Source organism: Oncorhynchus kisutch, linkage group LG25, assembly GCF_002021735.2.
Source record: "Oncorhynchus kisutch isolate 150728-3 linkage group LG25, Okis_V2, whole genome shotgun sequence".
In the NCBI taxonomy this organism is placed as follows: Eukaryota; Metazoa; Chordata; class Actinopteri; order Salmoniformes; family Salmonidae; genus Oncorhynchus; species Oncorhynchus kisutch.
The window spans coordinates 21,194,936-21,210,700 of NC_034198.2; the positions used below are offsets into that span (position 1 = coordinate 21,194,936).

General features: G+C 44.7%; 1 protein-coding gene across 2 annotated transcripts; it reads right to left on the reverse strand.

Moving 5' to 3' along the window:
* Window positions 1-149: 149 nt before the first annotated feature.
* LOC109870544 (uncharacterized) lies at window positions 150-12,818 on the reverse strand. Of its 2 annotated transcripts, XM_020461100.2 has the most exons (5): window positions 11,913-12,818; window positions 4,543-4,695; window positions 4,198-4,305; window positions 1,495-1,636; window positions 150-971 (listed from the first exon to the last, which is right to left on the reverse strand). In XM_020461100.2, exons 1-5 carry the CDS (start codon window positions 12,202-12,204, stop codon window positions 863-865), a joined length of 804 nt encoding a protein of 267 aa, XP_020316689.1. In that variant the 5' UTR covers window positions 12,205-12,818; the 3' UTR covers window positions 150-862. The 2 variants fall into 2 exon arrangements, with proteins under 2 accessions (XP_020316689.1, XP_031660587.1); XM_031804727.1 differs by lacking the exon at window positions 4,198-4,305.
* Between the last annotated feature and the right edge of the window lie 2,947 nt (window positions 12,819-15,765).

Genomic DNA, 15,765 nt, shown 5'->3' on the forward strand with positions numbered 1-15,765 from the left:
TATCTTTTGAAATGATGTTAAGCTGTCAAAAACAAACACAGCATCATACTTGTATAATTGTACTATATAAAAGTAGTAAGCATTTGAGGCATTATTAGATTTGATGTTCTGTAGTTCCACAAGATTAAACAAAACACGTGAAAGGAAAATAGAAAATTACAGTTCACAACCTTTGCCAGGTTAATTCACTTACGTTGACCTTTGTCACTGTAAAGAAAGAGGGAAGTAGAATATACAGGCTATTGTTGCTTGCTGGTAAATGTTTGTCTTCATTTTCCTAAATCCTAGGTGGTTGTGTGGTAAATGGCTTACTATCAATGCATCACCTGCTTTCCCTTTGACATTTGCATGACCAATGTGTTGATTAGGCTTCAATGATCATGTTCTCATACGGTCTCTGTTGAGTAGAAACATTTTCTCTTAGAATATACAAACATATGTTCTACAGATAATGAAGCAAGGAATGCTATATTCTTTCAGTATTATTCCAGTCCATCATTTTGGTCAGAAAGTCTTCTCAGGTTCTGTTGGATTCTGCACTGTTGATAGAACCAAATGCTGTCACAGCTGGACACTGCTCGAGATTCATAGTGCTTCTTAGGATCATCCTCCCAACTTTTTCAAGAAAAACTATCACCCCAACAACAGTCAATATCCATCCCCTCAAACTGTGATCATAACACAGTACTGTACGGCATCTGCCACCAGGTGTCATTAGAGCTGTCCAGTCTCTCGCCTTCTAATGTCCCACAGTTCAGAGGGCATAACGCCCATCCAACCACTCTATTCACTGTCCCTCTCCATCCAATATCAAAGAAACAGTAGCCAGTGATATGGTATCTGTAGAAGTACCATTCTGTCTTCACATCCGTTCTGCGGTGTAGATGTTGCTGTGACACTCAGGGCATCGATGTCTGACGTCCTTTAGGTTGTCCAAGCAGAAGGGGATGAGACAGCACCCAGCCACACACCTGGCAGAGGGGGTTTATACAGTATTATGAACTGAGTGGTTTAAGGTCTGAATGCTGATTGGCTGAAAGCCATGGCATATCAGACCTTATACCACATGTATGACAAAACATGTATTTTTACTGTTCTAATTATGTTGGTAAACAGTTTAATAGCAATAAGGCATCTCGGGGTGGTGCAATATACCAGGGCTAAGGGCTGTATCCATTTACTCTGCATCTTTGTGCATAAGAACAGCCCTTAGCCCTGGTATGTTGGCCATATACCACACCCCCCCAGGCCTTATTGCTTAATTAAGACAGACTAAAGTAAGAGCACATCTGGTTTCTGCTTATCTGGTTGTAGGATAAAGTTGCCTCTAGACTTTGATCTAAGGTCGGATGTTTTAGAGGAGTGCTGACCTATGGTCAGTTTTGCTTTTTATACAACAATGAATAAGACCACATGAACAAGGGGGAGCAGCTCCTAAATCATTACTCCTCTGTGACGTTTGTGACGTACTAGAACTTGTCTGACAGGACTTACCCTAACATGCTGGACACAAGGCATAGCATCCAGGCTGCCCCTCCTATTTTGCGATACGTTTCCGTGGTGATGACCTGCTCGCAGATAGGGCATTGGACGATCGCTGGGTCACTATTGAGCTTCTCCACCTCCACTATGTCCTCTGGAGGAGAGGAGAAAACAGGCATTGTCGTTGCCATCTATGCTCACCTGGACATACTGTAGATGGAGAAATTACAAGTACTGTAGAGCTTATGTCAGAGCTTGTCTCATGTATCTACTCTACCTTTTTATTTTTATTTTATTTTATTTCACCTTTATTTAACCAGGTAGGCTAGTTGAGAACAAGTTCTCATTTGCAACTGCGACCTGGCCAAGATAAAGCATAGCAGTGTGAACAGACAACACAGAGTTACACATGGAGTAAACAATTAACAAGTCAATAACACAGTAGAAAAAAAAGGGGAGTCTATATACATTGTGTGCAAAAAGGCATGAGGAGGTAGGCAAATTTTTACAAATTAACACTGGAGTGATAAATGATCAGATGGTCATGTACAGGTAGAGATATTGGTGTGCAAAAGAGCAGAAAAGTAAATAAATAAAAACAGTATGGGGATAAGGTAGGTGAAAATGGGTGGGCTATTTACCAATAGACTATGTACAGCTGCAGCGATCGGTTAGCTGCTCAGATAGCAGATGTTTGAAGTTGGTGAGGGAGATAAAAGTCTCCAACTTCAGCGATTTTTGCAATTCGTTCCAGTCACAGGCAGCAGAGAACTGGAACGAAAGGCGGCCAAATGAGGTGTTGGCTTTAGGGATGATCAGTGAGATACACCTGCTGGAGCACGTGCAACGGATGGGTGTTGCCATCGTGACCAGTGAACTGAGATAAGGCGGAGCTTTACCTAGCATGGACTTGTAGATGACCTGGAACCAGTGGGTCTGGCGACGAATATGTAGCGAGGGCCAGCCGACTAGAGCATACAAGTCGCAGTGGTGGGTGGTATAAGGTGCTTTAGTGACAAAGCGGATGGCACTCTGATAAACTGCATCCAGTTTGCTGAGTAGAGTGTTGGAAGCAATTTTGTAGATGACGTCGCCAAAGTCGAGGATCGGTAGGATAGTCAGTTTTACTAGGGTAAGTTTGGCGGCGTGAGTGAAGGAGGCTTTGTTGCGGAATAGAAAGCCGACTCTTGATTTGATTTTCGATTGGAGATGTTTGATATGAGTCTGGAAGGAGAGTTTACAGTCTAGCCAGACACCTAGGTACTTATAGATGTCCACATATTCAAGGTCGGAACCATCCAGGGTGGTGATGCTAGTCGGGCATGCGGGTGCAGGCAGCGATCGGTTGAAAAGCATGCATTTGGTTCTACTAGCGTTTAAGAGCAGTTGGAGGCCACGGAAGGAGTGTTGTATGGCATTGAAGCTCGTTTGGAGGTTAGATAGCACAGTGTCCAAGGACGGGCCGGAAGTATATAGAATGGTGTCGTCTGCGTAGAGGTGGATCAGGGAATCGCCCGCAGCAAGAGCAACATCATTGATTTATACAGAGAAAAGAGTCGGCCCGAGAATTGAACCCTGTGGCACCCCCATAGAGACTGCCAGAGGACCGGACAGCATGCCCTCCGATTTGACACACTGAACTCTGTCTGCAAAGTAATTGGTGAACCAGGCAAGGCAGTCATCCGAAAAACCGAGGCTACTGAGTCTGCCGATAAGAATATGGTGATTGACAGAGTCGAAAGCCTTGGCAAGGTCGATGAAGACTGCTGCACAGTACTGTCTTTTATCGATGGCGGTTATGATATTGTTTAGTACCTTGAGTGTGGCTGAGGTGCACCCATGACCGGCTCGGAAACCAGATTGCACAGCGGAGAAGGTACGGTGGGATTCGAGATGGTCAGTGACCTGTTTGTTGACTTGGCTTTCGAAGACCTTAGATAGGCAGGGCAGGATGGATATAGGTCTGTAACAGTTTGGGTCCAGGGTGTCTCCCCCTTTGAAGAGGGGGATGACTGCGGCAGCTTTCCAATCCTTGGGGATCTCAGACGATATGAAAGAGAGGTTGAACAGGCTGGTAATAGGGGTTGCGACAATGGCGGCGGATAGTTTCAGGAATAGAGGGTCCAGATTGTCAAGCCCAGCTGATTTGTACGGGTCCAGGTTTTGCAGCTCTTTCAGAACATCTGCTATCTGGATTTGGGTAAAGGAGAGGCTTGGGCGAGTAGCTGCGGGGGGGCGGAGCTGTTGGCCGAGGTTGGAGTAGCCAGGCGGAAGGCATGGCCAGCCGTTGAGAAATGCTTGTTGAAGTTTTCGATAATCATGGATTTATCGGTGGTGACCGTGTTACCTAGCCTCAGTGCAGTGGGCAGCTGGGAGGAGGTGCTCTTGTTCTCCATGGACTTCACGGTGTCCCAGAACTTTTTGGAGTTGGAGCTACAGGATGCAAACTTCTGCCTGAAGAAGTTGGCCTTAGCTTTCCTGACTGACTGCGTGTATTGGTTCCTGACTTCGCGGGGACTATTCGATGCTATTGCAGTCCGCCACAGGATGTTTTTGTGCTGGTCGAGGGCAGTCTGGTCTGGAGTGAACCAAGGGCTGTATCTGTTCTTAGTTCTGCATTTTTTGAACGGAGCATGCTTATCTAAAATGGTGAGGAAGTTACTTTTAAAGAATGACCAGGCATTGTTCATCCTACCAATGCTCACACACACATACCTGGCGCAGCAGGAGGTGTAGTCTGTGTATATTGTTTCATGTTCTCTGGTGTGTTACTCGGTAGGACATACACTCCTTGATAGGGGGAAATGAGTTCCTCTGTATAGTCTACAACAAAAACGTGTGCTCAGTGATGATGAAATAAAGTTATGAAACATCCTATTGACATCTATTCAAACATGAATGGAAAGCATAAATCAATAGTTAGTTTTTACAGACAGGACAAAGATTTCTGCTGCACTTTAGGCTCAAGCAAACAATCAAGCTTAAAATATCTAAGATAAGGCAGCTTGTTTCAAAATGTATTTGCTGTGTACAGGACTGGTATAGTGAGCATGTGTCTACCTGACAGTGGTTTGTGATCCGGTCCAATGTTGTTGTCTGTCTGTATCTGTAGTAGCTCCTGTTCTCTTTCCACCAGATCATGTAGCTCCTGTTCTATGGCCTCCAGCTCTGTAGGCTCGGACTCCTCTGGGAAAGAGACTGTAGGGGACAGAGCTGGGCGAGGGAGGGAGACAGAGGAAGATGTGGTTGAAAAGCTTTGGGATAGCTTCAGAACACAAGAAACCAACATTGCTTTTCAGTTCCTCAATAAGTAGGGGAGACCGGGGTTGGTTGTCTCCCTGGGTTGGTGTTCACAGTGCTAGTTACACACAATCTAAATGGCACTAATTTATATTTCAACCTGGACTCGGGTCCACAACATAGTAAATGTCTGGGACACTCCAATTAGTCTATTTTATGTTTCGTATTAATTACGTGGATGTCCATCCATTTTGTATATGTTACGAATCAATTAATTCGTGCAACATGTTAAGAATTGCAATTCCTACAATATGTTACACATTTGCTAAACCTATGTTATGAATTCCAATATGTTGTTGCTAATGTTAGCGAGGTGGCTAACGTTAGTTAGGCTAGGGGTTAAGGTCAGGGGAAGGGTTAGCTTATATGCGAAGTTGCAAATTAGCTAAAGCTGTCCGTGATGAGATTCAAACACGCAACCTTTGGGTTGCTAGACGTTCCAACCAACCACCCTACTTTAATATTTGCCTAAAGTACCTTGTGTCTTATGTAACCAAACCAAATATAACATATCATACTAATTTGATTACCCCGGCTTGATGTTTACTATGTTACGTCTAGTCTGAGACCAGGCTGGCTATTTTGAAATTGAATGTGTGAATTTCTTTGAAAGAACTAATCCACTTGGTCAATTCATGTCAGCATGAAGTGAGGAGAATGTATGTGTTTCTCATAGGTTAAAGTAATGTGTGCGTGTGTGCCACCTACACACAGTACACTATATATATATACAAAGTATGTATACACCCCTTCAAATGAGTGGATAAGCCACACCCGTTGCTGACAGGTGTATAAAATCGAGCACACAGCCATGCAATCTTCATAGACAAACATTGGCAGTAGAATGGTCTTACTGAAGAGCTCTGTGACTTTCAACGTGGCACCCTCATAGGATGCCACCTTTCCAAGTCAGTTTGTCAAATTTCTGCCCTGCTAGAGCTGCCCCGGTCAACTGTAAGTGCTGTTATTGTGAAAACATGGAAACGTCTAGGAGCAACAACGGCTCAGCCGCGAAGTGGTAGGCCACACAAGCTCACAGAACGGGACCGCCGTGTGATGAAGCGCTTAGCGCATAACAATCGCCTGTCCTCGGATGCAACAAGCAGTATCGGTGCAAGAACTGTTCATTGGGAGCTTCATGAAATGGGTTTCCATGGCCGAGCAGCCGCACACAAAGGTAAGATCACCATGCGCAATGCCAAGCGTCGGCTGGAGAGGTGTATAGCTCGCTGCCATTGGACTCTGGAGCAGTGGAAATACATTCTCTGGGGTGATGAATCACGCTTCTCCATCTGACAAATGAATCTGGGTTTGGCGGATAGCAGAGAACGCTACCTGCCCCAATGCATAGTGCCAACTGTAAAGTTTGGTGGAGGAGGAATAATGGTCTGGGGCTGTTTTTCATGGTTTGGTCTAGGTTCCTTAGTTCCAGTGAAGGGAAATCTTAACGCTACAACATACAATGACATTCTAGGCAATTCTGTGCTTCCAATGTTGTGGCAACAATTTGGGGAAAGCCCTTTCCTGTTTCAGCATTACAATGCCCCCGTGCACAAAGCGATGTCCATACAGAAATGGTTTGTCGAGATTGGTATGGAAGAACTTGACTAGCCTGCACAGAGCCCTGTCCTCAAACCAATCGAACACCTTTGGGATGAATTGGAACACTGACTGTGAGCCAGGCCTAATCGCCCAACATCAGTGCCCGACCTAATTAATGCTCTTGTGGCTGAATGGTAGCAAGTCTCCGCAGCGATGTTCCAACATCTAGTGGAAAGCCTTCCCAGAAGAGTGGAGGCTGTTATAGCACCAAAGGGGGACCAACTCCATATTAATGCCCATGATTTTGGAATGAGATGTTCGACAAGCAGGTGCCCACATGCTTTTGGTTTTGTGTGTGTGTGTGTGTGTGTGTGTATACACTGCTCAAAAAAAATAAAGGGAACACTTAAACAACATAATGTAACTCCAAGTCAATCACACTTCTGTGAAATCAAACTGTCCACTTAGGAAGCAACACTGATTGACAATAAATTTCACATGCTGTTGTGCAAATGGAATAGACAACAGGTGGAAATTACAGGCATTTAGCAAGACGCCCCCAATAAAGGAGTGGTTCTACAGGTGGGGACCACAGACCACTTCTCAGTTCCTATGCTTCCTGGCTGATGTTTTGGTCACTTTTGAATGCTGGCGGTGCTTTCACTCTAGTGGTAGCATGAGACCGAGTCTACAACCCACACAAGTGGCTCAGGTAGTGCAGCTCATCAAGGATGGCACATCAATGCGAGCTGTGGCAAGAAGGTTTGCTGTGTCTGTCAGCGTAGTGTCCAGAGCATGGAGGCGCTACCAGGAGACAGGCCAGTATATCAGGAGACGTGGAGGAGGCCGTAGGAGGGCAACAACCCAGCAGCAGGATTGCTACCTCCGCCTTTGTGCAGGGAGGAGCACTGCCAGAGCCCTGCAAAATGACCTCCAGCAGGCCACAAATGTGCATGTGTCTGTTCAAACGATCAGAAACAGACTCCATGAGGGTGGTATGAGGGCCCGGCGTCCACAGGTGGGGGTTGTGCTTACAGCCCAACACCGTGCAGGACGTTTAGCATTTGCCAGAGAACACCAAGATTGGCAAATTCGCCACTGGCGCCCTGTGCTCTTCACAGATGAAAGCAGGTTCACACTGAGCACATGTGACAGACGTGACAGTCTGGAGACGCCGTGGAGAACGTTCTGCTGCCTGCAACATCCTCCAGCATGACCGGTTTGGCTGTGGGTCAGTCATGGTGTGGGGTGGCATTTCTTTGGGGGGCCGCACAGCCCTCCATGTGCTCGCCAGAGGTAGCCTGACTGCCATTAGGTTCTGAGATGAGATCCTCAGACCCCTTGTGAGACCATATGCTGGTGTGGATGGCCCTGGGTTCCTCCTAATGCAAGACAATGCTAGACCTCATGTGGCTGGAGTGTGTCAGCAGTTCCTGCAAGAGGAAGTCATTGATGCTATGGACTGGCCCGCCCGTTCCCCAGACCTGAATCCAATTGAGCACATCTGGGACATCATGTCTCGCTCCACAGACTGTCCAGGAGTTGGAGGATGCTTTAGTCCAGGTCTGGGAGGAGATCCCTCAGGAGACCATCCGCCACCTCACCAGGAGCATGCCCATGCCCAGGAGCATGCCCACACTACTGAGCCTCATTTTGACTTGTTTTAAGGACATTACATCAAAATTGGATCAGCCTGTAGTGTGGTTTTCCACTTTTTGAGTGTGACTCCAAATCCAGACCTCCATGGGTTGATAAATTTGATTTCCAAATTTGATTTCCATTGATAATTTTGGGGTGATTTTGTTGTCAGCACATTCAACTATGTAAAGAAAAAAGTATTTAATAAGAATATTTCATTCAGATCTAGGATGTTATTTTCGTGGTCCCTTTTATTTTTTCGAGCAGTGTATATGTAATATATATCACACATATAGTGTGTCTCTGTGATATAGATATGTGTGTGATATACAGTTGAAGTCAGAAGTTTACACACACCTTAGCCAAATGCATTTAAACTCAGTTTTTCACAATTCCTGACATGTAATCCTAGTAAATATTCCCTGTCTTAGGTCAGTTATGCTCAGCACTTTATTTTAAGAATGTGAAATGTCAGAATAATAAGAGTGATTTATTTCAGCTTTTATTTCTTTCATTACATTCTCAGTGGGTCAGAAGTTTACATACATACACTCAATTAAATTCTTTAACTTGGGTAAAACCTTTCGGGTAGCCTTCCACAAGCTTCCCACAATAAGTTGGTGGAATTCTGGCCCATTCCTCCTGACAGAGCTGGTGTAACGGAGTCAGGTTTGTAGGCCTCCTTGCTCGCACACGTTTTTTCAGTTCTGCCCACAAATGTTCTATAAGATTGGGGTCTTGGCTTTGTGATGGTCACTCCAATACCTTGACTTTGTTGTCCTTAAGCCATTTTGCCACAACTTTGGAAGTATGCGTGGGGTCATTGTCTATTTGGAAGACCCATTTGTGACTAAGCTTTAACCTGACTGATGTCTTGTTTTTGCTTCAATATATCCACATCATTTTCCTTCTTCCTGATGGTGCCATCTGTTGTGAAGTGCACCAGTCCCTCCTGCAGCAAAGCACCCCAGAAGCTTTGCTATCAGAAGCTTCTAAAGTCATGACATCATTTTCTGGAATTTTCAAGCTATATAAAAGCACAGGCAACTTAGTGTTGTTAACAAGAAATTTGTGGAGTGGTTGAAAAACGAGTTTTAATGACTCCAACCTAAATTTATGTAAACTTCCGATGTGTGTGTGTACATACAGTGCCTTGCGAAAGTATTCGGCCCCCTTGAACTTTGCGACCTTTTGCCACATTTCAGGCTTCAAACATAAAGATATAAAACTGTATTTTTTTGTGAAGAATCAACAACAAGTGGGACACAATCATGAAGTGGAACGACATTTATTGGATATTTCAAACTTTTTTAACAAATCAAAAACTGAAAAATTGGGCGTGCAAAATTATTCAGCCCCCTTAAGTTAATACTTTGTAGCGCAGCCTTTTTCTGCGATTACAGCTGTAAGTCGTTTGGGGTATGTCTGTATCAGTTTTCCACATCGAGAGACTGAAATTTTTTCCCATTCCTCCTTGCAAAACAGCTCGAGCTCAGTGAGGTTGGATGGAGAGCATTTGTGAACAGCAGTTTTCAGTTCTTTCCACAGATTCTCGATTGGATTCAGGTCTGGACTTTGACTTGGCCATTCTAACACCTGGATATGTTTATTTTTGAACCATTCCATTGTAGATTTTGCTTTATGTTTTGGATCATTGTCTTGTTGGAAGACAAATCTCCGTCCCAGTCTCAGGTCTTTTGCAGACTCCATCAGGTTTTCTTCCAGAATGGTCTTGTATTTGGCTCCATCCATCTTCCCATCAATTTTAACCATCTTCCCTGTCCCTGCTGAAGAAAAGCAGGCCCAAACCATGATGCTGCCACCACCATGTTTGACAGTGGGGATGGTGTGTTCAGGGTGATGAGCTGTGTTGCTTTTACGCCAAACATAACGTTTTGCATTGTTGCCAAAAAGTTCAATTTTGGTTTCATCTGACCAGAGCACCTTCTTCCACATGTTTGGTGTGTCTCCCAGGTGGCTTGTGGCAAACTTTAAACAACACTTTTTATGGATATCTTTAAGAAATGGCTTTCTTCTTGCCACTCTTCCATAAAGGCCAGATTTGTGCAATATACGACTGATTGTTGTCCTATGGACAGAGTCTCCCACCTCAGCTGTAGATCTCTGCAGTTCATCCAGAGTGATCATGGGCCTCTTGGCTGCATCTCTGATCAGTCTTCTCCTTGTATGAGCTGAAAGTTTAGAGGGACGGCCAGGTCTTGGTAGATTTGCAGTGGTCTGATACTCCTTCCATTTCAATATTATCGCTTGCACAGTGCTCCTTGGGATGTTTAAAGCTTGGGAAATCTTTTTGTATCCAAATCCGGCTTTAAACTTCTTCACAACACTATCTCAGACCTGCCTGGTGTGTTCCTTGTTCTTCATGATGCTCTCTGCGCTTTTAACGGACCTCTGAGACTATCACAGTGCAGGTGCATTTATACGGAGACTTGATTACACACAGGTGGATTGTATTTATCATCATTAGTCATTTAGGTCAACATTGGATCATTCAGAGATCCTCACTGAACTTCTGGAGAGAGTTTGCTTCACTGAAAGTAAAGGGGCTGAATAATTTTGCACGCCCAATTTGTCCGTTTTTGATTTGTTAAAAAAGTTTGAAATATCCAATAAATGTCGTTCCACTTCATGATTATGTCCCACTTGTTGTTGATTCTTCACAAAAAAATACAGTTTTATATCTTTATGTTTGAAGCCTGACATGTGGCAAAAGGTCGCAAAGTTCAAGGGGGCCGAATACTTTCGCAAGGCACTGTATATATATATATATATATATATATACATACACACACACACACACACAACTGTTCCAAAGTTTGGGGTCACTGTTTTTGAAAGAAAAGCACACTTTTTGTCCATTTTTAAATAACATCAAATTGATCAGAAATACACTGTAGACATTGTTAATGTTGTAAATTACTATTGTAGCTGGAAATGGCTGGTTTTAAAATAAAATAAAGTTTAAAAAATGGAATATCTACATAGGCATACAGAGGCCCATCAACAAGCATCACTCCTGTGTTCCAAAGGCACATTGTGTTAGATTAACTAAGTTTATAATTTTAAAGGGCTAATTGATCATTAGAAAACCCTTTTGCAATTATGTTAGCACAGCTGGAAACTGTTGTTCTGAATTAAAAAAGCAATAAAACTGGCCTTCTTTTAGACTTTGAGTATCTGGAGCATCAGCATTTGTGGGTTCAATTACAGGCTCAAAATGTCCAGAAACAAATAACTTTCTTCTGAAACTTGTCAGTCTATTCCTGTTCTGAGAAATGAAGGCTAATCAAGAAACTGAAGATCTCGTATAACGCTGTGTACTACTCCCTTCACAGAACAGCGCAAACTGTCTCCAACCAGAATAGAAAGAGGAGTGCACAACTGAGCAGAAGGACAGTTGAGCTCAGTCCATGTTCGATTAAGATGGGAGGATAAAACAGGTCCCCTCAAATCAAAATCCAATCCAATTGTATTAGTCACATTCACCGAATACAACAGGTACCTTGCTTATTTACGAGCCCCTAACCAACAATGCAGTTTCAAAAAATACAGATAAGAATAAGAGATTAAAGTAACAAGTAATTAAAGAGCAGCAGGGAAATAACAATAGCGAGACTTTATACAGGGGGGTACTGATACAGAGTAAATGTGCGGGGGCACCGATTATTTGAGGTAGTATGTACATGTAGGTAGAGTTATTAAAGTGACTATGCATTTCAACCCAAGACCTTGATCTTTTTCCTAATATTGAAAATGGCCTTGTGTAAAATATACTGGTCCTGAGAAATACATATGAGTAAAAAGTCTGACAACCAACCCTGGTTTCCTGGTATGGCTATTATGTTTGTGTATGCACACGTGTGTGCTATCTGTCTGTTTTGATTCCCCCATAGCCCCACTCTTATGATTGTCTTGACCAGACGACTCACCTTCCCTGTCTTTTCTCTTATTTCTGAACTGCTGCATCTTCAGCAGCATGATCCGCCGGTTGTGGAGCAGCTGCCTCCGGAAGGTGATGAAGGCCAGCTGAGAGTACACCCTACCCAGATCGGCGGAGACCTGGTTGGGCTCGGAGGAGACGCTCGCAGCCTCTATGGAGAGCTGCTCTGAGGCTTCAGAAATTGTCTCTACCTGCTCTGTGTCAGGCTGCAGGTCTACCCCTGATCCAGCTGATGAAAGGAACTCTGGGTCCTGAGCAGAAAAACTCTCCTCCATTTCCATTCTAGTTTCAGTGTTGCTCCATTGATTAAGAAGAGAATGCTTAGAAGCTCCAAGATGGAAAAAGACCTAAGGTTCTTCAAGCTAACATGTTGAATGGACCTCTATTCAATGCCACCCAGTGGGAGAAAACCCCCAGCTATCAGCTTATGAAGGGCAAAACATAGGTTTTCATGCATTTGCATGTTTTATTACTCATGATGACACAAACCATTCCAGTGAAGATGGTGGATGGGCACCTGTTTTGAATAGCCGCATGCACACAACCAAATGAGACTAGCGTTGGCACAGAAACCACTTTATGTCACCACATTTTTGGGGTGACGTTAATCTTGCTGAATTTACAATTTCATTAAAAAAATTTAAGTCACTCCAACTGAGTTGGGTGGAAATTTGACGAACTGACTTGTTGAAAAGGTGGCATCCTATGACGGTGCCACATTGAAAGTCACTGACAATGTTTGTCTACGGAGATTGCATTTTATACACCTCTCAACAACGGGTATGGCTGAAATAGCCGAATCGATTAATTTAGAGTGTCCACATACATTAGTGTGTGTGAATATATGTATGTACAGTTGAAGTCGGAAGTTTACATACGCTTAGGTTGGAGTCATTAAAACACGTTTTTCAACCACTCCACAAATTTATTGTTAACAAACTATAGTTTTGGCAAGTCAGTTAGGACATCTACTTTGCATGACAAGTCATCCAAGATGGCGTAGCAGTAAGTCGTCCTGTCGTGTCGTGTCCCTGTATATTTTGTTTATATTTTGTTTATTTTTCGTTTTTTACATATTTTTCGTTTTTTACATAGCTATCCCTTTAAAAACATTTTGCTAAACCTAAGCTTCCAAATAAGCTGGATCTTCACAACTAGCTATCTAGCTAAACCGCAACCCCGGATGATTACCCCTGGCTAGCGTTTCCACCCACTTAGCTTGAAGCTAGCCCGGCCTGCGCTACCACGGTAGCATACTCCTGAGCTACAATACCCGGGCCCACGACCGGTCTATCGATGTCACCGCATGAAGAGGAATAAACAGACTCACCCCATCGCGACGTCCCCCAAAGGCTAACTCTCTAGCCCTCGCTATCTCCCTGCTTGCTAATTCGGCCTGCTAACTGCTAGCTTGTCCAGCTCCGGTCCGCTAACTGCTACCTTGTCTAGCCCGGGCCTACAAACTGTTAGCTTGTTAGCACAGGCCTGCTAACCTCCTGAATCGCCGCGTCCCAAACGCCCACCGGACCCATATTTACTTTCTATCTCTTTTGACTTTTAATTTGTTTATACCTTCCGGAAACCTGCCTCACCCAATGTGATACGGAATCGCTATTATTTTTTATTTATTTTTAGAACACACTCAAGAACCTCCAGAAGCTAACCAGCTAACTAGCTACAAGCTATTTAGTCATTGTTCGTTTTTTTTAACCTGGATAACACTCGCCAGTCCAGCTTCCCTTCCCCATCCACCGCTGCCCCCTGGACACTGATCTCTTGGCTACATAGCTGATGCACGCTGGACTGTCCATAAATCACGGTACTCCATTCTGCTTGTTTGTTTTATCTGTTGGCCCCGTTGCCTAGTCTACGCCATTTTACCTGCTGTTGTGCTAGCTGATTAGCTGTTGTCTCACCTACTGTTTTAGCTAGCTTTCCCAATTCAACACCTGTGATTAGTGTATGCCTCGCTGTATGTCTCTCTCAAATGTCAATATGCCTTGTATACTGTTGTTCAGGTTAGTTATCATTGTTTTAGTTCACAATGGAGCCCCTAGTTCCACTCTTCATACCCCTGATAACTCCTTTGTCCCACCTCCCACACATGCGGTGACCTCACCCATTACTACCAGCATGTCCAGAGATACAACCTCTCTCATCATCACCCAGTGCCTGGGCTTACCTCCGCTGTACCCGCACCCCACCATACCCCTGTCTGCGCATTATGCCCTGAATATATTCTACCATGCCCAGAAACCTGCTCCTCTTATTCTCTGTCCCCAACGCTCTAGGCGACCAGTTTTGATAGCCTTTAGCCGCACCCTCATACTACTCCTTCTCTGTTCCGCGGGTGATGTGGAGGTAAACCCAGGCCCTGCATGTCCCCAGGCACCCTCATTTGTTGACTTCTGTGTTCGAAAAAGCCTTGGTTTCATGCATGTCAACATCAGAAGCCTCCTCCCTAAGTTTGTCTTACTCACTGCTTTAGCACACTCTGCTAACCCTGATGTCCTTGCTGTGTCTGAATCCTGGCTCAGGAAGGCCACCAAAAATTCAGAGATTTCCATACCCAACTATAACATCTTCCGTCAAGATAGAACTGCCAAAGGGGGAGGAGTTGCAGTTTACTGCAGAGATAGCCTGCAAAGTAATGTCATACTTTCCAGGTCCATACCCAAACAGTTCGAACTACTAATTTTGAAAATTACTCTCTCCAGAAACAAGTCTCTCACGGTTGCCGCCTGCTACCGACCCCCCTCAGCTCCCAGCTGTGCCCTGGACACCATTTGTGAATTGATCGCCCCCCATCTAGCTTCAGAGTTTGTTCTGTTAGGTGACCTAAACTGGGATATGCTTAACACCCCGCCAGTCCTACAATCTAAGCTAGATGCCCTCAATCTCACACAAATCATCAAGGAACCCACCAGGTACAACCCTAACTCTGTAAACAAGGGCACCCTCATAGACGTCATCCTGACCAACTGGCCCTCCAAATACACCTCCGCTGTCTTCAACCAGGATCTCAGCGATCACTGCCTCATTGCCTGTATCCGCTACGGAGCCGCAGTCAAACGACCACCCCTCATCACTGTCAAACGCTCCCTAAAACACTTCTGTGAGCAGGCCTTTCTAATCGACCTGGCCCGGGTATCCTGGAAGGACATTGACCTCATCCCGTCAGTTGAGGATGCCTGGTCATTCTTTAAAAGTAACTTCCTCACCATTTTAGATAAGCATGCTCCGTTCAAAAAATGCAGAACTAAGAACAGATACAGCCCTTGGTTCACCCCAGACCTGACTGCCCTCGACCTGCCCACATCCTGTGGCGGACTGCAATAGCATCGAATAGTCCCCGTGATATGCAACTGTTCAGGGAAGTCCGGAACCAATACACGCAGTCAGTCAGGAAAGCTAAGGCCATCTTCTTCAGGCAGAAGTTTGCATCCTGTAGCTCCAACTCCAAAAAGTTCTGGGACACTGTGAAGTCCATGGAGAACAAGAGCACCTCCTCCCAGCTGCCCACTGCACTGAGGCTAGGTAACACGGTCACCACTGATAAATCCATGATTATCGAAAACTTCAATAAGCATTTCTCAACGGCTGGCCATGCCTTCCGCCTGGCTACTTCAACCTCGGCCAACAGCTCCGCCCCCCCGCAGCTCCTCGCCCAAGCCTCTCCAGGTTCTCCTTTACCCAAATCCAGATAGCAGATGTTCTGAAAGAGCTGCAAAACCTGGACCCGTACAAATCAGCTGGGCTTGACAATCTGGACCCTCTATTTCTGAAACTATCTGCCACCATTGTCGCAACCCCTATTACCAGCCTGTTCAACCTCTCTTTCA